Here is a 22,515-nt window from a genome sequence, read left to right as displayed (position 1 = left end):
GTTCTTGCCTAAGGTGATGACTGACTTCCACCTTAACCAGTCCATCATCCTGCCAACATTCTTTCCCAGGCCCCATTCACACCAAGGCGAATGAACCCTGCACAGTTTGGACTGCAAGCGAGCATTAGCTTTCTATCTGGAACGGAGAGATGCCCATAGACAGTCCTCCTAAATTTGTTTCTTTTGATGAAGAATAGGTTAGGCAGTCCCATTGCCAAACAGACAGTATCGAATTGGTTAGCAGGTGTTCTGCATCTTGGGGGTTGTGTCAAGGCCAAACCCAGCAGTAGGTTTGGCCAATCTGTCCTTCGTAATCTGTTTGAACCCAACTTTTTCTGCCTAGGGCCCGTTGTTTGGATTAAGGCTGTCTCCCCTTCTTTTGCCAACAGTGCCATTGTTGTGCTGTTGGCACATGGTTCCCTTTTATGTTGGGTGGCAGCCTGTAGCTAGGGATTCACCTATATGTGAGGGCTACATCCTGCTTGTTCTCAGAGAAAACAGAGTTGCTTACTTGTAACAGGTGTTCTCCAAGGACAGCAGATGTTGGTCCTCACGAAACCTGCCCACCACCATGTGGAGTTGGGTTTCTCCTATTTTGATTTTATATGATTCTGTGTTATAAGACTGAAAAGAGGACCCCGTGTAGGGCCTGCTGGGCATGCCCATTGTGGCAAGTCAAAGTTCTAGAAACTGACACAAGTTTTCCATGTCATGGCTCCATCTGATGATGTCGCCCCATGTGTGAGGACTATCATTCTGCTGTCCTTGGAGAACACTTGTTACAAGTAAACAACTCTGCTTTACTGTTAAAACTGAAGTGAATTGTATGAAGCCTGTACAGTTGGCTTGGTTCTGAAAGACAATGAAATACCAAAAGAAAAAAGTTGACATTTTGTAATTTTCCAAGCTATCCTTAACAAAAGTGTGAATTCAGTCTGGTGAATTTAGTAGTGAATCATTTCACAGTTAGGGATGTAAAATCTCAAACAGCAAATAAGTCTTACTATTTAGTCCTTTTAACCATTTAATATTTGGCAACGCTACTGCGAGAAACTGGGGATAGGCTCAGTTCAGCCTGTGGCTGACTTCCAGGCTTCTCTTTCCCAGAATGCTGCATGACTGTCCATGTCTGGGCAGGTTCGGCTGCTTTTGGCCAGCCTGGAGAGTACATAGGCATCTCAGAAGTTAGGGGAAGCTTGAGAACATATTGGGAATTGCCCCTTCTCCCCTCCCTGTGCTTGCAGCTGCTATCATTGATATGGCTAACTGTTTAAATTTAATTTGTTTAAACAATTAACCTTTTAACCAATATTTAACTCATTAGTCTAGATGCAAGTCTTACTAGGTAGACAGACTTCATATTTCGATTCACTGAATCCATAAGCTTGGTTTAAAGTTTGATCAGTGCAAGCGGATTTCCTCAGCAGGCAACAACTAGATCCGGGGAAATGGGAGTTGTCCTCGGAGGTCTGGGATCGAATTTCTGCCAGGTGGGGGTATTACTCCAACTAGATCTCATGGCAACATGTGCCAACACAAAGGCAGCAAGAGTTTTCAGTTGTAGAAGGGAAATCGGCTCAGAAGGGCTGGATGATCTAGTGTGCTTGTGGCTAATGGGAGTTCTTCTATATGTGTTTCCTCCTTGGCCAATCATCGGTCAAGTTTTGTGGTGCATAGAGACTCATCCAGGGAAGGTGGTGCTGGTGGCGTCAGAGTGGCTGCGTCGGCCGTGGTTCGCAGATCAGGTTTATCTTGTGATATGATGATGTGTACGGTACTCTTTCTTGCCGAAGGTGGTTTCTTCCTTCTATGTGAATCAGACCCATAGAACTTCTGGTGTTTCCGGAGTGGTCTAGGGAGTCTCCGCAGGATAGAGATCTTCATTTTCTGGATGTGTGTCGGACTCTTGTTGCGTTATCTGAAGGTTACTTACAGTTTTCGGGGGTCGGATCACCTGTTTGTGTTGTACGGTGGGGTGAAGAAAGAAGATAAAGCTTCTAAAGCTACTCTGTCTCGATGACTGAAGGAGACCAATTGCTCGGCTTATATTTGTAAGGGTCGTGAAATTCCAACAGGCCTGAGGGCGCATTCTACAAGAGAGCAGGCAGCCTCTTGGGCGGAATATCAGCTGGTTTCTCCCCAGGAGATATGTAGGGCCATGGTGTGGTCCTCGCTTCATACTTTCATCAAGCATTACTGATTGGATGTTTGGGTACAGGAAGATGCGATTTTTGGTGAAAGTGTTCTATGAGTGGGTCTTTTGGGTTCCCGCCCAGTGTAGGGGTACTTGGGTACATCCCAGTTGACTGGACTAATCTGGATATGAACAAGAAAGGAAAATTGGTTCTTATCTGCTAATTTTCGTTCCTGTAATACCACAGATCAGTCCAGAGACCTGTCCCTTTGCTGCCAAAAGACTGAATTTCCTGGTGGTGGTTTACATTTTATATCAGAAATGTTTGCAATCTGTATGGTTTTTTTGTTTTGTTTTGTTTTGTTTTCAAATTGTGTTTATCAAGGTTCTGGAAGTATCCAACCCTTTGTTTCCTGTTTTCCCTGAAAGGGGGAATGGTAGCTAGTCTACAGCTTGGGTACAGGACAGTATTGAGGGACTGCAAGTGGCACTCTCAGATATGTAGCAGTGCCTCAAAGTTTTGTTCTCTGCCTCCATCTGCTGGCAGGGATTCAAAACCCAGTTGTCTGGACTGATCTGTGGTATTACAGGAGTGAAAATTAGCAGGTAGGAACCAAGTTTCCTATCTTGTGTGGCTCAGTTTTAGCTAGGGCCTTTATTTTCCCAGTGTGAAGATGGTAATTTTAATCGTTTCAATCAAAGGGTCTGATTTACTGTGTCTGTGGAGAAAATGCTTAGAAAATGAGGCCCTAAGTTATGTTGTTGATACATTATTGTATAAGAGCATCACTGTGTTCATATTGCTCCCTGTCCTCACTTTGGTACTCTTATAATCCTCAAAATACCAATACCGATAATCCCTTGTCCAATAATATTTACTTATCAAAAAAACAAGAGAACATAAGTGTTCTGCTCACCTATTTATCTATCTATCCTTGTATTTTTTTGATAAGTAACTCTTATAATCCTTACAATTAAGTAAGCCCTTGGTAACATTCTTATATAACATGTCCCGTCAACTGCATGTATTAACTTAGATCAAATATATTATTACCATCTTTACTTTGGACAACAAGAATTCTCTGAAATGGAGATGATCAAACGATATAAAAATGCATATTATAAAACAGAAAAAAACAAATATAAAGAACAGTGGAAGCAGCAGGGTTGAGAAATGAAGTAAAATGCATTGGTGGGAGGAGAGTCGATTGTCTGCCAAATGTATGCTGATCTGTTCATAATGATAGAGGACTGAAGAGAGATAACGACAGACCTTGCTGATTGGATTGAGAGAGATTCTACTGATTTAGAAAAAATGCAGTGTACTGCAGCTAGTGAAGTTCCTATAGTAGCTGGGATATATTCTTAAAGCAGTGCAGATAGAAATAGCCAGAGTAGTAGATCCTAATCTGAGTCATCTAATGTGTTACTATCTAACATTTTTGTCAGGCAGCTCTTTTAGCAGCAAAAAGTTACCAGTGTATATTAGTTTTATTTCTATGTGAAACTTTATCTGTCACTTTTTTGTAAAGGAGAAAAATGTATTTTGACAATCCTTTTCAATTTTCTTTCCTCCCTACCCTTTCCTACAGCTATTATTAAAGCTGAAGAAAGCAGGTAGGTTCTGAAGCTTCTGTTTATTTTATATTTGTACCTGATTTGCTGATTTTAGATTTTTATTTTATTTTTTTTGTAATTGTTTATTCACAAATAAATTAGTTAACAAACACAATATCCAAGCCTTGTTTCCATTAATTATACATACATTCAGAGAAAAGTCACAACAGCTAACGTCTCTATAATAACTCACATCCACCTGATAGTGCTTGATATGCTTCAATACAATTCTCCTTTAGTTCAAATTTTTTTCTTAAGGTTTACAGTTACCCTGTCCCCCCCCCCCCTTCCCTCCCTAAACACATACCTGAACCCCTCCCAGAAGCCCAAGACAAACTATCCCTTACCCTGCCACAAATTGTATGTTACATGGAGTTGAAATTAAAGTACACTCAAGTTAGACCACCCTTATGCTATACTTAAATTGCGTTGGACTGCTTCCATTGCTGAAACACTTGCCATGTACCCTGGAATTTCTGATTAGTATCCCTCCTTAACGCCGTAAGTTGTTCCATATATTGTATCCATCTCAACTTCTGAAACACAGCAGCGAGGGACGGTGCCTTCCTTGCTTTCCAGTGTTTCACAATTTCCCCACGCACAGCATGTGCCACTGCCCTAATGAATTATTTATGGTTAGTGGACTTGCCTTCCATTGGGAAATTCAAGAGAAACACCGTAGGATCCAAAGTTATGGGTGTTTGTAACAAATCTTGTATCCATCGGTCCACCTGACCCCATAATTGCTGGATGTCGGGGCAGCTCCACCACATATGATAAAAATCACCTGGCTGACCGCAATTCCTCCAGCACAGATTGCTAGTGGCGTGTCCCATTTTATTCACTTTATAAGGAGTTATATACCACCTTTAAAGGACCTTGTAACTATTTTTTCCACCATTTGCGATGCAATGGAGCTGCGGCCGATGGCCAGAAAGCACAGGTCCCAATCCCTCTCTGACACAGGAGATGCCAAATGCCCATGCTTTCATGAAGCCCATCCCTTGTGGTAGGGCCCCAATTAAAATAGTAATAAATTTAGATATGGCTCCTTTTATGAGGTGTGCTTTTTCACATTAGCCTTCCATCAATGATTTCCCCTTCAGCAAGTACAGATTTTATAAATAGGAAATGTCGTAACTGCAAATAGGCATACTGATCTGCATCAGTCAACTGAAAAGTTCTTTTAACTCAGCAAATGACAATATCATCTGATCGCGCCATAGTTAGGCCCTTAGCCACCCACGATTAATTTCCCATCCTTCCCAGCCAGGAAATCCTCACACCCCGTAATCAGGATGGAGTTGCGTATACCTTCTATTACCCAAAAGAACATTCCTCCATTGTTTCCAAATTTGCAATGTGCAATCAGTGCACGGGGATAGTTGGTCTACGTTATACCTAATCTTCCCAGAGGACCAGAAAATTTCCCTTAATCCCATACTTTGGGCCATTCTCCAGGGTCACCCACTGTTTGGTCTCTACCCTATTATTTAACTCTATAGCAACCTTCAATTGCGAGGCAACATAATGGGTGACATTGGGAACTCCCAATCCCCTGTCAGCTTTGCTTTGATATAACACCTTCCTTGCTACTCTTGGAGGTCTCCTTTTCCAAAGAAAAGAAAGTTTTCTTTTGTAGGTCTTTAAAAAAAAAACTGGCAGGAACAATACATGGCAATGTCTGAAAAAAATATCTCAGCTTGGGTAATAATGTCATGATAATTGCAACGATCCTACCCAACCAGGAAAGAATCAGCCTGTCCCATTTATGCAAATCTTGCTTGAGTTGTTTAAATAAAGGTAGATAATTTATGCAGAACAGGCCTGTATAGTTAGACCCAACCTGAACCCTTAAATATTTCACGGTCTTCTTTGCCTACTGAAAAGGGAAGGTGGCTTTCAGCTATTGAATCTGTGTCCCTGACAGGAAGATGGGTAATAACTCAGATTTATCTTTATTAATTTTAAAACTGGAGGCTTTCCCAAATGCTTCAAGCTCATGTACTAAGAGTCTTAATGACTGCTCTAGTGCAGCTAAAGTAAACAAAACATCATCCGCATATAATGAAATCTTATGGGACCGATCCCCTACCATAATGCCCTGAATGTCCTTGTCCTTTCTGATTTTCTCGGCTAGGGGCTCTAGACATAGTGTGAATAATAGTGGGGATAATGGGCACCCTTGTCTCGTGCCCCTCTGTACCTGGAAATTTGAAGAATACTCTCCATGAACTTTTATACAGGCCTCAGGTTCTCTGTATAGTTCTTGTACCCAATTAAGGAAACCTCCCCCCAATCCCACGTTTCTCATCACTCGAAACAGGGCCAATGAACCCTATCGAAAGCTTTTTCAGCATCCACCCCGAACAGGACCGATGGTATCCCTCTCTGTTTCGCATAATAAATAATATTAACAATCTTTCTTCTTATCCCCTGCTATGCGTCCCGGCATGAACCCTGCCTGATCATCATGGATTAACAAAGGGATTACTAATTTCAGTCTATTAGCCAAAATTTTGGTGAGCAATTTCAAATCAATATTTATAAGGGAAGTTGGGCGATAAGAACTGCACAACGTGTTATCTTTCCCAGCTTTAGGCAATATTGTTATTCCGGCCACGTTGGCTGATTGCAGTAAGTGGCCGCCAGTTCTTAAACTATTGAACATATTTACCAGGGGACCCACTAGGACTTCTTTGAACTTTTTATAAAATGGAGGCGTGTATCCATCGATCCCCGGGGCCTTCCCTGGTTTGAGCTCAGCAATAGCTGCTAAAACCTCCGCTGCAGAGATTGGTTGGCCCAGCCTCTCTTCCAATTCTGTATCCAGACCGGGGAGTTGTATTCCAGCCAAATAGTTCTCAAGGTCGCTTTCTGAGGCTCCTGTTTCGCGAGAGTACAACTCAGAGAAAAACTGATTAAACAGATTTCTAATCTTCTCACTTTCCAGTATCATAGACCCATCTTCAGCTTTAATTTTTGCAATTTGAGATTGATATGTCCTGGTTTTTAATGAATGGGCTAATAGCTTCCTGACCCAGTTACCGTGTTCATAATAGGTTTGTTTGGCCATATCCAACTTATGTGCTATCTCTTCTGCTTCCACCACATAGATCTGATGTCTAACATCCCCCAGCTCCTTCAGGAGACATCTAGTGGGATTTCTTTTATGTGCTTTTTCCACCTCCTCTAACCTCTCCTTCAATAATGTATATTTACGAATCTTCTCTTTCTTTTTATGAGAGGCCATCGCAATCAAATTCCCCTTTATTACAGATTTTAAGCAGTCCCAAAGTAGTACTGGAGTGATATCTGGTGAATCATTATTGTATAGGTAATCCCTTTATAGCCATCCTAATGTGTGATTTTTATCTCTCTCCTTTAGCAGTAAATCATTTATTTTCCAAAATCTGTGCCTACTATCTAATGATTGGCACTGTAGTTCCCACCAAATAGGCGCGTGGTCCGTCCACGTAATATTCCTGATTCCTGCCTCCTTTGAATTAACCCCTAGAGATTTATCCACCAGGTAGTAGTCCATTCCCTGTAAGGTGTCTGTCCCGCCATATGTCTACTAAGTGCCATTTGACCATGAATCTCTGAAGTGCTATCCGGTCAGGTTTTGAATAATCCTCCCCCCCCCCCCCCCCCCCCCCCCCCACCTTAGAACAGTCTGCTTTAGGGTTACACACCAAGTTAAAAATTCCCCCCCCCCCCCCTATAATCAATTTTCCACTTTTAGTTTGCAGCAATACACTGTCAGTTCTCTGAAACAGCTCTCTCTGAAGCACACTCGGGCTATATACGTTAATTAAAATGTACAGATCTTTGTTAATTTAGAGCAACACAACCAAGAAGTGCCCCTCTGCATCTCTATGCACAGATTCAGTCTGCACCATTACATCTTTAGATATAAGAATCCCCACTCCGGTGTATTTAAGTGCCGGCGTACTAGCGGCCAATAATATCTGATTATAGTGAGGCGAGTAAAGAAATCTCTAGTGACGCTTTCGGAGATGTTTCTTGTACAAACGCTACAGATGCTTTCAGAGAGAAAAGTTCTCAAAACAGGACAGTGCTGCTGATTTTAAATTTGTACAAAATTCTTCAAACAGCACTTAGTTCATTCATTAGAAGCACAGGACTTCTTCTAAAGCCAAGTCCATAAGCATAACACATCAGCATTGTCTGTGCTAGCAGTTCATTTTTTATGGGTCGTTATAAGGTTCAGGAATAACTGCATGGAGCGACAATTGCTACCCTTAAGAGAAACATGGTGCGGCAGATACTACTATAAGAAGCTTGCTGGACAGACTGGATGGACCATTTGGTCCTTTTCTGCCATCACTACTATGTTACTTTATGTGTTGCATTCAAAACATCCAATGAAATATTAAACATACTTTATGCTAATTCATATTTCACTTCCATGCTTTTCTAGTTAGGATCAAGATTATAGTAAATGTTATGAACATGAACTGTCTTTATGAGAAAGTAGGATATGCAACAGTTCAGTAACATTTGTATTGAAGAGTTTTCAGGTCAATATCCCATTTTGTGGAATAGCTATGATTTTCCCCGTATATACCCGTATTAGTCCAGACTCCTGGGTTTTGCCTCCCCTCCAGCAGATGGAGACAGAGAAAGTTTTGACAGACTCTGCCTTATATACCAAGGTGCCACCCACAGCCTGCCAGTATTACTCTGTCTCCAGCAGATGGTGGAGGTGCAAAACTCAGTCTGTACAGGTTACTTGGTAAAAAATAAAAAATCTAAACTAAAGCTGTGTCTGAAGTGTCTGCAAATGTTGGTGTCTTATCTATATTAGTACCTGCAAGAGATAAGGAACAATCTCATTGTGTTATCTAGTTGGTTAAATTTACATATTTGTCTAAACTAAGCACATTTTAAAGCTCAGCTGGGATTTTCTAGTAGGAAGTGTGTGTGTGGATATGAATGTTTTTGAGTAGCACTGCTGTTAAGACTGAAGGTAAAATAGTTGTAAGTTTTTTAGAATTTTATTCCATTAAGAAGCCATCTGTTTATTTTCTTGCATTTGTTTTTTGTTTGTTCTGCTTAAAGCAGGGATAGGCAACTCTGGTCCTGGAGTGCCACAAACAAGTCTGGTTTTCAGGATACCTACAATTAATATATATGAGGTACATTTGCATGCACTGCCTCCATTGTATGCAAATATGACATGTATATTGTAGATATCCTGAAAACCAGATCTGTATGTGGCACTCCAGTACCTGAGTTACCTACGCTGGCTTAAAGTCTATGAAATCTCTGAACACTAGACATGTTGTGACTATCATTTCAAGAACCCATCTAGTTAACTTGAGGCAAACTATTATAGGTGTTCGGTTAACAAAATAAAATTTTAAGTGTTCAGATCATCTGTTTATGTAATGACATAACATATAATGTTGGATATTTGACAGTAAACAAGAGGATTCTTCTCCAGCACCATCTGCGCCTGCTGCTGCATTGGAGACTCCTACACCTGTGATTACTCCTACTGCTACTGCTGCTGCTGCTGCTGCTGTACCTGTACCTGCACCTGCACCTGCTCCTGTTGCTGTTGCTGTTACTGCTGAAACGGATCTTGCAGTTGCTGATAGTACTATATCTGCTGTAGAAAATGAAAGTACCAGCACTGTTACAAGTGAAGAGCAAGAGCAGCCTACAGTTGTACCAGAGATAGATGCAGAAGTTACTAATAATGTTACAGAAGAACCTTCTAAACAGGATGCCTCAGTGGAGTAAGTTCAAGTTGAAGATTTGTCTTGATCGTTGATTGTTTATTCCAAACAATTTTTATGTTGTTAAAATACTGAAATGCACAGATTCTGCCAGAATATACAATAAGGACTCTTGTCTGTGCTCCACAAGGACCAAAGTAGTTTGCTTTCAGTGGTGGTGGTGGTGGTGGTGGCGGTTTTGTCTGTGCAAAGATTCTAGTCAGATTTACTCAGACTAAGATTATATCTATGCGTATAAAATACATCTTTACACCGATTTTGTGGAAAACATTATTAGTGTAAGAGCCCATCAAAAAAAACTGTGCATGCATATATTCAGTCCCTTGACCTGTCCCCCTCCCATCCCACCCCTGTGAACACAGTTTTCATCCACAACTTGAAAGTACATATGCAGTTAAACTGTACATGTTCTTTCCTAAGCAGATAGACAAATTGGTGCTTAGTCAGCATGCACATCTACCAGAGTGTGAGCAATTAGAATGCTTTTTTTCCAGATGTAAACATTTTTTTAGCTGCATGAAATGTGCAGAAAATGGCTGTCTTTGTGTCCCTTGAGAGAACAATTTTGATTGTATTTTGTCTTCAATTAAAGTTATTAAGCCATAACTTTTAATGGAATACTGAAAATGTATCATTAAAGGCCCTAAAAAGGCAGCACAAATGTTTTTTTGGAGCATGAATAAAAGTTACCAACAACCTGGATATTTTTAACCCTTCTCTCAGCTACATCTTGACTTAATCAAATAAGTTATTTGACTAACTCTGCTTTGCCCGGGAATGCCTCCAGAATGACTTGCTTAACCTCTTGCTTAAATTTTATTTGGATAAGTGCCAGGGACGTTCAAAAGTAGACATTTATCTGGATAACTCAGGTTTTCTGGATAAATGCCTCATAGAGATTTGACCTTTAATCCAATTGGCAGAATTTTAGTGTAAATCCAGTAGAATTTTCGATGTTCAAAAGTGAAACACAACTATCTGGAAAATCAAGCTGAATTCTAATAATTTCTCATAATTATCTGTGTTTTTTCCCAGGACAAGCAGGATGGTAGTCCTCACATATGGGTGACGTCACTGGACGGAGCCCTATCACGGAAAACTTTGTCAAAGTTTCTAGAAAGCTTTGACTGGCACACTGAGTGCACTGAGCATACCAAGCATGCTTTATGTTAAGACACCCGCAGTTACCTAGGTGTCTGCGTTTATTGTTTCAGCTCACTGGTGGTCTCCAGTACCAAAATGTTTATATATATAAACGTTTATATATATATATATATATATATATATATATATAAAATATCAGTTGAACCCGTTCAAAGCTAATCAAGTATACTCAAGTGTAATCAAGTATCAAGCAACATATATCCACACTGGCTTTTTGAGGAGAATACTGAAGAGCTAAGCATGCTGCACGGGTATATGTAGGCTGACGTCAGCTTTGAAATCTGACTCAATGTCTCCCATCTGCTATCAGGAGAGCACAATACCCATTGATCCTGAGTACATCTGTCTACACCAGTGGTCCCCAAACCTGTCCTGGAGGGCCACCAGCCAGTCGGGTTTTTGGGATATCCTCAATATGCATGAGAGAAAATTTGCATGCACTGCCTCCATAACATGTAAATTTTCTCTCATGCATATTCATTGAGGATATCCCAAAAACCTGACTGGCTGGTGGCCCTCCAGGACAGGTTTGGGGACCACTGGTCTACACTAAGGAATACGAAATTATCAGGTAAGTGACTTCTCCATACTTTGGGTTCTTAACCAAAGCCCCGAATAATCCTAGGGCCCTAAACAGTGCCAGGAGCAGTGCAGACATGGTGACAGTCTGTCACCACTCGCCATCCGAGACAGCGAGGGCATCCATCTCGGCCCTGGGGAAAGACCGGGCCGAGCACCGTGGCAATCATCACCGGCATGGTGACCGTCCGCCACCGACGCAATCTTCTCAGTTCTGGAGAATGACCGGACCGAGCGAGACATCGCTACTGCCACAGACACTGTTCCGCACATCGGTGGCAGTTCCTCTGTGCTGGAGAATGACCGGGCCGAGCTCCGAGGGATACTTATTCCACACTGGTGTCAATGTCCATTGAGCCAGTTGCGAAGCGGGCCCGGGTTCATGAGTCCTGTGCTCCTTTGCACCCAAGGTGCCGAGGCGTTCCCCACTGACACTGGTGCCGGGTACTGAGCCACCACAAAATAATGTGAAAGCGCCATTCCCTGTACGTACCAGGATCAGTCCAGACGGTGGGTTATGTCCCCCGTCCAGCAGATGGAGTCAGAACAGAGCTCGAGGGCTCCGCCTCCTATACCAGCTCACCCTCTGCTGGAGCTCAGTATCTTTCTGACTCCAGCAGATGTGAGTTGGGGAAACAGTGCTTCCCCAGTCTGACAGGTTTTTGAGTCTCTTTCTACTTTTCTTTGAGTTCTACCTGTCTTTTGTTTGCTAGCTAACAATTTGGATCAAGTTAATTGAGAAAAAAAAAAAAAAGTTTTATTCTGTCAGTGATTTGAGGAGGCGTGCTTCTCTGTTTGGCCTCCTCCTGCAGTGTCACTTTCCTACGTTTGGGGTAAGTGTTATTTTTTGTGTGGTTTTTCTTGCAGCTTTTCTCTTCACTTGTCGGCGTTTGCCGGTACACCCCGCTCTCTCACGCGGTCCTTGACGGTCCTGTGGCCCGGCGAACGCTATCTCGGGCCTGGGCGCGCCGCTAGCGGTTTTTCCCGCCGGCGCCTACGGATCTGTCAGGCGGTTGTGTCGGCCTTTCGGCCCCCCCCGCGGGGCGCTTCCTTTTTGGCCCCCCCCCCCCCCCCCCCCCCGAGGCGATTTCTCATAGCGGCTTCTTCATGCCGCGCTTTTCCCGCTGCGAGACCTGCGGTGAGGCAGGGTCTCGTTTTTCAAAGGAGGGAGTTTGCCCGCGCTGCCTCCCTGAAGGGGAAGGTGGTTCGCGTGGCTCGGGTTCGCGCCCAGCGCCCTCCTCACCACAGCCAGGGATGAGCGGGCCGGCCACGTCCTCGCCAATGGCGGAAACGGCGGCCATTTTGGAGCGGGATTTTCCTTCAGAACACGCTCCGGAGGAAACAGACGCAGTTCGGGGCGCCCCCCGCCTGCACCGAAGCCCAGAGGAAGCTCTACCGGCCCGACCACCGCAAGGGGGCCCTGCGGCTGCGACTTCAGACAGCCTGCCGCTTTTTTCCCCGGACTTCATTTTAAAGATGCACACGGCTTACCTGCAGGGCCTGACAGAGCCGGGGGGAGCCCCCTCGGGGCCTCCTGCTCCCAAAGTTCCCAAGCTCTCGTTTCCGGCCTCCGGGCCCCTGTCCTCGGCTGGGCCAGCCACAAGCTCCTCGGCTTTCCCATCCCAGCCTCGAGTGGCGGGAGCGGCTCCCCCTTTGGGCCCTGACCCTTCGGACCCTCCGGATCCGGCGCAATTGGAGGGGCAAACGGAGGGCGACGACCCGCGAGCCTTGCGGATCTTCCATAAGGAGGAACTAGAAGACTTGCTCCACCAGACCCTTCAAGAGCTAGATCTGGATCCTCCACCGGACCCCCCGGCGCCTGTGGCTCCGGCGGTCGCAACGTGCTCCAAGAAAGGGGACCCGGTCCTGGCCGCCCTTAGGCCTAGGGCTAAAGCTTTCCCGGTCCATGAGTCTTTTCTCCAGCTCCTCACGGGGGAATGGGACATCCCTGAAGCGGCATTGAGGGTCACCTGGGCCATGGAAAAATTATATCCCTAGCCTGAGGATTTCTTAGATCTCATCCGTTTCCCTAAGGTAGACTCGGCGGTCTCAGCGGTGACTAAGCGAACTACGATCCCGGTGACGGGCGGGACGGCCCTACGGGACACACAGGACCACAAATTGGAGACATTCCTCAAGAGGGTGTTTGAGATTTCGGCCCTAGGGATGTGAGCTGTCATGTGCAGTTCTTTGACCCAGAGGGCTAGTCTGCTCTGGGTCCAGCAACTCCTGACGTCGCAACAGTTGCCTCCGGAAGAAGCAGCTCAGGCCGACAGCCTGGAATCTGCCATCGCTTACGGGGCGGATGCTCTGTATGACCTTTTTCGCGTTCTGGCCCGCTCCATGGTGTCGGTGGTGGCAGCTCGTCGCCTCCTGTGGCTCCGGAATTGGTCTGCGGACGCCTCCTCCAAATCGAGCCTGGGATCCCTTCCTTTTCGTGGGAAGTTTCTTTTTGGGAACGACCTGGATCAGATCATGAAGTCACTGGGGGAAAATGCAGTGCATCGTCTACCCGAAGATCGGCAGAGGCCTTATAGGCCGTTTGCCTCCACCAGAACCAGGGCTCGAGCACAGCGACGCTATAGATCCTACCGGCAGTCCAATCCTCGCACTGCTCCCAGTAGATCCCAACCGTGGTCGCGGTCCTTTCGTGGGCAGAGGCCCGCGAGAGAGGGCTCGGGCCAGGGGAACCCCCCCGGCAAATCTACCCAATGATGCCAGACCGACCCACTCCTCCTGTCCGCCCATCGGGGGCCGACTCACAGATTTCGTCGAGGAGTGGGTGAAGATTACTTCAGATCAGTGGGTCCTGGACACCATCCAATACGGTTACGCCTTGGAATTTGTCCGTCTTCCTCGGGACAGATTTCTCTTCTCTCCGTGCAGCTCCGACCTCAAACGGATGGCGGTTCAACAGACACTAGACCGTCTGCAAGCCATAGAGGCTATCGTTCCCGTTCCTTTCGCCGAGGTGGGCTCGGGCCATTATTCCATCTACTTCGTGGTTCCCAAAAAGGACGGCTCGTTCCGGCCCATACTGGATCTGAAGGAAGTGAACCGCTCTCTGCGGGTCAACCGATTCCGCATGGAGACGCTGCGTTCAGTGATTGCTGCGGTACACCAGGGGGAGTTTCTGGCTTCCCTGGATCTGACGGAGGCGTATCTGCACATTCCGATACGTCCGGACCACAGACGCTACCTACGTTTCAAGATCCTCGGTCAGCACTTTCAGTTTCAGGCCCTACCCTTCGGGCTCGCAACGGCTCCGCAGACCTTCACCAAGATCATGGTGGTGGTGGCGGTGGCCCTCCGGCGGGAGGGGATCTTAGTGCACCCCTACCTGGACGACTGGCTGATGCGGGTGAAGTCCTTCTCGCATGGACAGGCCTCGGTGGCCAGAGTCTTGGAGATGCTTCGCTCTCTGGGCTGGGTTGTGAATCTCCCCAAGAGTTCCCTCGTCCCATCCCAACGCTTGGATTTTCTGGGGGCGACCTTCGACACTCAGCAAGGCATGGTCTTCCTGCGGGCGGACAAGGCACTCTCCTTGAGGGAGCACGTCCGTCAGTTCGCGTCTTTGTCGGAACCCACCGCTTGGAATTATCTACAGCTTCTGGGAGTGATGGTGTCCACCATCGACATGGTGCCCTGGGCGTTTGCTCATCTACGTCCACTGCAGGCGTCCCTGCTGTCGCGATGGAAACCGGTGTCACAGGAGTATCAGGTGGTTCTACCCCTCCCCCAGTCAGCTCGAGACAGTCTGGAGTGGTGGCTGGTCCCGGCTCACCTGGCCCGAGGCGTCTCCCTCGACGTTCCCTCTTGGGTAATCGTGACCACCGACGCCAGCCTCGTGGGGTGGGGCGCGGTCTGCGAACGAAGCGCCACACAGGGGACGTGGTCCCCGGAGGAGGCGAGGTGGCCGATCAATCGTCTGGAGACCAGAGCAGTACGCCTCGCACTTCGACGTTTCCTCCCCCTGATTCGGAACCGAGAGGTACGGGTTCTTTCGGACAACGCCACCACGGTGGCGTACATCAATCGTCAAGGCGGGACGAGGAGCGAACAGATCTCCGCCGAAACCACGCTCCTGATGGACTGGGCGGAACTTCATCTGGTTCGGCTCGCGGCCTCCCACATCGCCGGCGTGGACAACGTGCAAGCGGATTACCTGAGTCGTCAGCGGTTGGACCCCGGCGAATGGTCCCTTTCCGACGAGGCGATGACGCTCCTGGTTCGCCGTTGGGGAACGCCGCGACTGGACTTGATGGCGACCGCCCTCAACGCCAAGGCCCCTCGCTTCTTCAGTCGCAGAAGGGAGCGCGGCGCGGAGGGGGTGGATGCTCTAGCGCTGCCGTGGCCGGCAGATCAACTGCTCTATGTTTTTCCTCCCTGGCCCTTAGTGGGCAAGATACTCCGCAGGATAGAAACTCACAGCGGTCCCGTGATTCTGGTAGCTCCGGAGTGGCCGCGTCGTCCTTGGTTTGCAGACCTGCTTCACATGGCAGTGGACGGACCGTTACGCCTGAGTCATCTTCCTCGGCTCCTGCAGCAGGGACCGGTATTTTTTCGAGCAGGCGGCACTCCTTTGTCTTGCGGCTTGGCTTTTGAACGGCGCCGCCTCCGCCGACGAGGCTACCCGGAGGCGGTAATCTCTACGATGCTCCGGGCCCGCAAACCTTCTACCTCTGTTGCTTATGTGCGAGTGTGGAAGGTCTTCGAGGCCTGGTGTACCGATCATGGGGCCCGACCCACGGAGGCGTCGGTACCTCTGATCCTTCAGTTTTTGCAGGACGGGCTGGATAAGGGTCTTGCATACAATTCCCTACGTGTGCAGGTAGTGGCCCTGAATGTTCTGGTATAGACACCGGTCGCCCTGCCTCTCCAGGCGGATATCGCCCGATTCCTGAAGGGGGCCAAACATCTACGGCCGCCGGTCAGGGACCCTTGTCCGTCGTGGAGTCTTAACCTGGTTCTCCGGGCCCTAGCGGGCGCTCCTTTCGAACCTCTACAGGAGTCTTCGCTTAAAGATCTTACTATGAAGACAGTTTTTCTCGTGGCAATATGCTCTGCCCGTCGAATCTCGGAGCTGCAGGCTCTTTCCTGCAGGGAACCCTACCTTCGCATTTCGGAGGCGGGGATCTCGCTGCGTACAGTACCTTCCTTCCTCCCGAAGGTGGTCTCTTCGTTTCACGTGAATCAGACGGTGGAACTCCCGGCATTCTCTCCAGAGGAGTCGAGGTCTCTTCGTCACTTGGACGTCAAGCGAGTCTTCCTCCACTACCTAGAGGTTACCAATGCCTTTCGGGTTTCCGATCTTTTGTTTGTGCTCTGGTCGGGACCTAAGAAGGGCTCCTCGGCTTCAAAGATGACCATCGCCCGCTGGATCAAGGATGCCATCTCGTCGTCTTATATCGGGGCCGGTCGGGATCCGCCCAGGGGCGTTCGAGCTCATTCTACACGCTCTCAAGCAGCGTCTTGGGCGGAGTCTCGTGCCGTCTCCCCACAGGAAATTTGCCGGGCGGCGACATGGAAGTCGCTGCATACCTTCGCTAAGCATTATCGCCTACACCTGGCGCCCTCGGCTCCTGGGCAATTTGGCGATCAGGTTCTCCGAGCAGGGCTCTCAGGGGCCCACCCATAGTAGGGAAGCTTTGGTACATCCCACCGTCTGGACTGATCCTGGTACATACAGGGAAAAGAAAATTATTCCTTACCTGCTAATTTTCGTTCCTGTAGTACCATGGATCAGTCCAGACGCCCACCACGCTGGGATCTTGCGACCTGCTCGGATTCATTGTTATCTACTGTCTCTTCTTTCTTCTCTCTGGTTCTCTATCAGAGTTGTACAGCTCCTCACAAGTTGACGTTGGCGACCTCTTTTTGTTAGGTCATGCCTGTTTTATTGTTCTTGATGTTGACTTTCGTCAGGGTTTTGATCCACATTGTTTTGTTATTGCTCTTTTGGGCTTTGTTATTCACGATACTGAACTCCAGCAGAGGGTGAGCTGGTATAGGAGGCGGAGCCCTCGAGCTCTGTTCTGACTCCATCTGCTGGACGGGGGACATAACCCACCGTCTGGACTGATCCATGGTACTACAGGAACGAAAATTAGCAGGTAAGGAATAATTTTCTTGTAACGCGTAGCCTGTCTCTGTAGCTGTGCTAACATACCAGCTTACAGATTTGAGCCGGACGTTTAAGTCTCTCAGGCTGTCCTCGATGCCTCCTGAAATCCAACTAACACCGGAGCCATCGATATTCACCGACTCGTCCTTTTGCGATCCACCACGAAGCACGGTAAGTACTCTAATCCCGCTTCAGCAACAATCCCATCAAGACCTGGTCGCTAAATCAGGCCACATGGTTTCGGAAGGTTCTAGGTCATATTCTCCTCCAAGTACCATATTGGTGTCACATATCACTATTGCCAGCTATGTTCGACACAACACCAAGAGAACCTCTGTACCAATAATTTGGGATTGCATCAAGATGTCCTCCCGTTGCCAGCAACGGGACTCCGAACTCGCTAATACTCTGGCTTCTGGTTCCTAATTACGGCCCGAAGTCCCAGATACATTAGCTGATCTACTAGACACAAGATCCAGCAGTCACTGCCTCAATTGCAAGCCCACCTCGAGACCTGGCGACAGCTCTTGATATTTTCTTGCATAGCAGACAGAGATGCGGATAAGACATTTTTCCGCTCCCGCGTGAGACCAGCTGATATCCAGATTACATCAGCTTCGCCAGATGAAAAGCCTCCTGGTCTCTCAACCTTGCCGGATATCAGAGCGGCCATCTCACTTAATACTAGGGTTCGGGGTACAGTCCCCTGGACGCTACAAGGTGAGGGGAGGGGTTTTAATCCCACTATTCCTTCTTTGAACAGAAAGCAGATGCTCTCCGCCCATACTGGACCTCAGAAATGTCAACAACTTTCTTCAGAAGGGATAGGTAAAATGGTGTGTCTCGTCACCGTGCTTCCCTTACTGCAATAAGTGGGTTGCCTCTCTCCTCTAGTCTTTCTATGTGCTTCATAGTGAGTCAACAACATTCCAATGCCAAGGTCTGCTGTTCGCACTAGCTTCGACAACTTGTGTATTCACCAATGCCTAGCAGTGACTGCTGTTTCTCTACGGAGCAAAACATCATTCACGCTTTTCCTTGCATGGACAACTGCCTAATAGGAGTCAATCCAAGCAAGGAGCTCTAAATTCTCCAAGACTCACCATAAATCTACTACATTTCCCTGGGATTTCTGTTTAACTTACCATATGGAGCAGTTCTGGACTCTGCAGTCGCAACGGACTTCCTGCCCGTGCAGACATCCTGTGAAATTCCTACACATCTCTGCGTGCATGCAACATAACATCAGCCCTTCATTTTTTCATTGATGGGCCACGGGGTTTTTTCACTATCCACTTCACTCATATGCCCAGACTGGCTATGAGTAAGATTTAGTGGATTTTCAAATATCAGTGGCTGTAAGCTATTCAACTGCTTTTGTCCCATATTAATGATCCAGAACCAGATCCTCAGATGATCCTGGTCACGGTCGCATTTACTTAGGGTTGAAGAGTTCGAATCCACATCTTCCCAACCCAATATGCGTCTTTTCCGCTCCATACAGAGTTTCATATCAATTTCCTGGAGCTTCGAGCCATGAATTATGCCTTTTATGCCTTAAAATACTGCCTCTACAACAAACCTTTGTGCATACAGACAGACAGCATAGTGCCAATGTGGTATTCCAACGCACAACCTCTTAGCTACTCTGCCCGGAAGCTGCACGGCTCTAGCCTTTGGCCCTTGCACACTCCATGCATTCCCGGGCCACTTATCTAACAGTTTTACCGAACGCAGTGGCAGACCTTCTCTATAGATGTTTCCATCCTCTCGAATGGTCTCTGACTACATGTGTAGCGAGCAAAATCTTCTAGCGCTGAGGTCAACCCACCTTGCCGTCTGCGTCAGAATCGAACCATACAGTGGATAGATTCTACTCCCTACACATGTATCGGAATGCGTTTCCGTTGACGCCTTTGCTTACTTTGCAACAAAGGCCTCTTATGTGTGTCTCTTTCGACACCTCTCATAGCCAAAACTCTCATTATGCTACAACAGGATGTGGTTCACTGTTTCTCAGACCCATGTCCTGACCGCGACAAGTATGCTTTCCCATACTTCTCAACCTATCACTCCAGTAACCAATACGCCTGCTCACAGGTCAGTCTCATATCACAGCCTCACTAATGTTCTCAGGTACTGGTAGCATCCCAACAGCCTTCTACATGTAAATCTTACCATTTGAAATGGCATGATTTATCACATGGCACATACAAAAGAGTATTAGCTGCTTTTTCTACACCACTCCTTTTCTCTTACGCTTTCTAACTTACCCTCGGATTCCGGTCCCCAGACATCCTCTGCATGGGTGCACCTCAGTTCCAATTCAGCGTACCACTTGAGAGTGGGGATGCCCGATTATCGGTTCAACCCCTTCTGAGTCGGCTTACCATGGGTTATCCACTGATTAAGCCACCTCTATGTTCACTGGTTACGGAATGGGCCTACATTTAGTGCTTACAAGACTCATACGTTCCCCATTCGAGTCTTTGCATTCTTATAATTTTAACAGTCTGACATGGGAACTTCTTTCCCTAGTAGCCATCACTTCTGCTAACAGGGTCAGTGAGTTTCAAGCCCTTGTTGCATACTCACCTGACACTGCGTTTCTCCATGACCAAGTGGTCCTACGTACTCACCCTCATATTCTTCTTAAGGTAGATGCAGCCTCTCACCTTACTCAGAATATACTCTGCCCACTTTTTCCCAACGCCTCTGTCTCACCAGGGTGAGAGGGTTTTTCCACTCCTTGGACTGTAAGAGTGCACTTGCATTCTATGTAGACCACACTACACTCCATAGGAATTACATCTAACTCTTTCCGTCTTTGACAAAATTCAGGCTGCGAGTTCAAGTTGGCAAACAGACTCTCTCCAACTGACTAGCAGACTGTATCGAATTCTGCTGTGACACAGCAGGCCTTCCTCTCTAGGGGTGAGTGCAGGCACATTCTATAACGGCCATGACAACATCGATACCACACTATCGTTCAGTACCAATTGCCGCTATTTCCTAGACTGCGACTTGTAGCTATCTTCACACATTCGCAGCCCCCTACTACTTATCAGTGAAAGTCTGTGAAGACTCTGCCTTTGGCCAACCTGTCTTGAAAAGCCGCCTTCTACGATAATCCCCAACTCCTTCCACAGCCACCTGCTGTGATGTCAGGCTGCCTCATCATTGCCAATAGCACACCAATTATTGTGCCTCCGCACGAGTTGTCTGCTATTGGCCTGTTGTAATACGAGTCAGCTTGTAGCTTGCTAATCACCCATATGTGAGGATTACCATTCTGCTTGTCCTGGGAGAAAGCAGAGTTGCTTACCTGTAACGGGTGTTATCCCAGGACAAGCAGGATGCTAGTCCTCACATATGGGTGACGTCACTGAAGGAGCCTATCATGGGAAACTTTCTGTCAAAGTTTCTAGAAACTGTGACAGCATACCATGATATTCTCAGCCACAGGGGTCTCCCTTTAGTCTTCGTTTTTCCGCGCTGCTTTTGGCATCTCGGAGTAGGAGCCTGTGTGAGATTTCTCACACAAATTCTGACCAAAAATCAGGTCAAAATTCATTTTTTTTTCTCTCCCACAATTGGGGTTTCCCTCGTTACCACCGGCCAGTGAGTAGATAAAGTCGCTTCCGACTCATTTGAGTTTGAGAATTTTTTCTTCAGATATCCATTGATGGCTGTCGAGGTTATCATGGCCTCGGGATTTTAAAAATGTCTCAAATGTAATCGGAAAATCAAATCAATAGTACCACCGGTCAATCATTAAATAATAGAATTTATGCCAAGTATATATATGTGGGCCCCTCACTCCAAGGGTCTGTATAATGTCACAGACTCATATGCGGTATGGGGTCACCTTACTTTAATTTTAACATCATATTTTTTGATTTTTTTTCTTATATATATTAAAAATTCTTCAAACTCAGTCAATTCTTGCAACGATACAGGAGGAAGGCTGATAATCATCTGTTCCAATTTTGGTTGATCTCCCAAATTGGAACAGATGAGTATCAGCCTTCCTCCTGTATCGTTGCAAGAATTGACTGAGTTTAAAGAATTTTTAATATATATAAGAAAAAAATCAAAAAATATGTTAAAATTAAAGTAAGGTGACCCCATACCGCATATGAGTCTGTGACATTATACAGACCCTTGGAGTGAGGGGCCCACATATATATACTTGGCATAATTCTATTAATGATTGACCGGTGGTACTATTGATTTGATTTTGTGGTTACACAGTTTGGTACACTGGAATACAGTGGTGTGTGGGTAAAAAGTTGTGTCAAATGTAATCTGACCATGTCGATTACGGATCTGCACCTCGAGTGTGTACTTTGTTTGGGCCAGTCTCATCCTGCCCGAAATGTGCAGAAATGACCACTAAAGGTCGGAAAGCACGACAAGAAAAGATGGCACATTTGTTCCGTCTTCAACTCTTACCTTCCCCATCGATGTCCACTCAGTCTTCTCTGGCCGGAGCTTCAAAAAGGATAATCCTTAAGAAACATCGTCTGGAAGGTTCAGGGGACGGTTTATGACCGACCCCATCCGCGACATCGACCAAATCAGCATCGGTCAAAACATCGGCATTGACATCGACATCCTTCGATTCCGGAATCTCTACTATCCCCGGAGAAATCGACAGCCAAGCGGCCTCGCCTTCAGGAAACACCGAAGCCTTAGACATCAAAACGTTCACCTTCTCTCGAGGTACCAGACATCGAACCTCCACAGGGCCCTGTGGTAGGACAGATACCACCACCACATATAGCTGCTCTGCCTGCACCAGCTGTTACAGAGGAATTGAGCAGATTTATCCGCCAAGCGGTGCTAGAAGCGCTCCAAGAGCATCGACCATCGATGCAGATGCCCTCGCCGAAGTCGACAGCATTGTCAATGCCGGTGCCCGCACCGATGCCAGTGCCATCTCCAAACATAGAACCAGAGCCGATGCCATTACCTGGGGCTCCAGGACAATCGGAATTTGCACTATTCCAAATGCTGCTGAATAGATTCAACGCCCTCGTCTGTGCCATCCCACCGCAACCTACTCCTGCTAAACCCGCAGGACTAGGGGATGTTCCTGGACAGAAACCTGTCTATCCTCAACCAGG

General features: G+C 46.8%; 1 protein-coding gene across 2 annotated transcripts in view; it reads left to right on the top strand.

Moving 5' to 3' along the window:
* PRPF40A (pre-mRNA processing factor 40 homolog A) overlaps positions 1 to 22,515 on the top strand; it is a 391,586-nt gene that overhangs the window by 94,695 nt on the left and 274,376 nt on the right. For both annotated transcript variants that reach the window (XM_029605503.1, XM_029605504.1), the window contains exons 10-11: positions 3,727 to 3,751; positions 9,199 to 9,519. In XM_029605503.1, coding sequence (XP_029461363.1) covers positions 3,727 to 3,751; positions 9,199 to 9,519 — 346 coding nt within the window. The remainder of the gene's footprint in view (positions 1 to 3,726; positions 3,752 to 9,198; positions 9,520 to 22,515) is intronic.

This window comes from Rhinatrema bivittatum, chromosome 6 (assembly GCF_901001135.1).
Source record: "Rhinatrema bivittatum chromosome 6, aRhiBiv1.1, whole genome shotgun sequence".
In the NCBI taxonomy this organism is placed as follows: domain Eukaryota; kingdom Metazoa; phylum Chordata; class Amphibia; order Gymnophiona; family Rhinatrematidae; genus Rhinatrema; species Rhinatrema bivittatum.
This window is presented reverse-complemented; position numbering and strand designations above follow the sequence as displayed.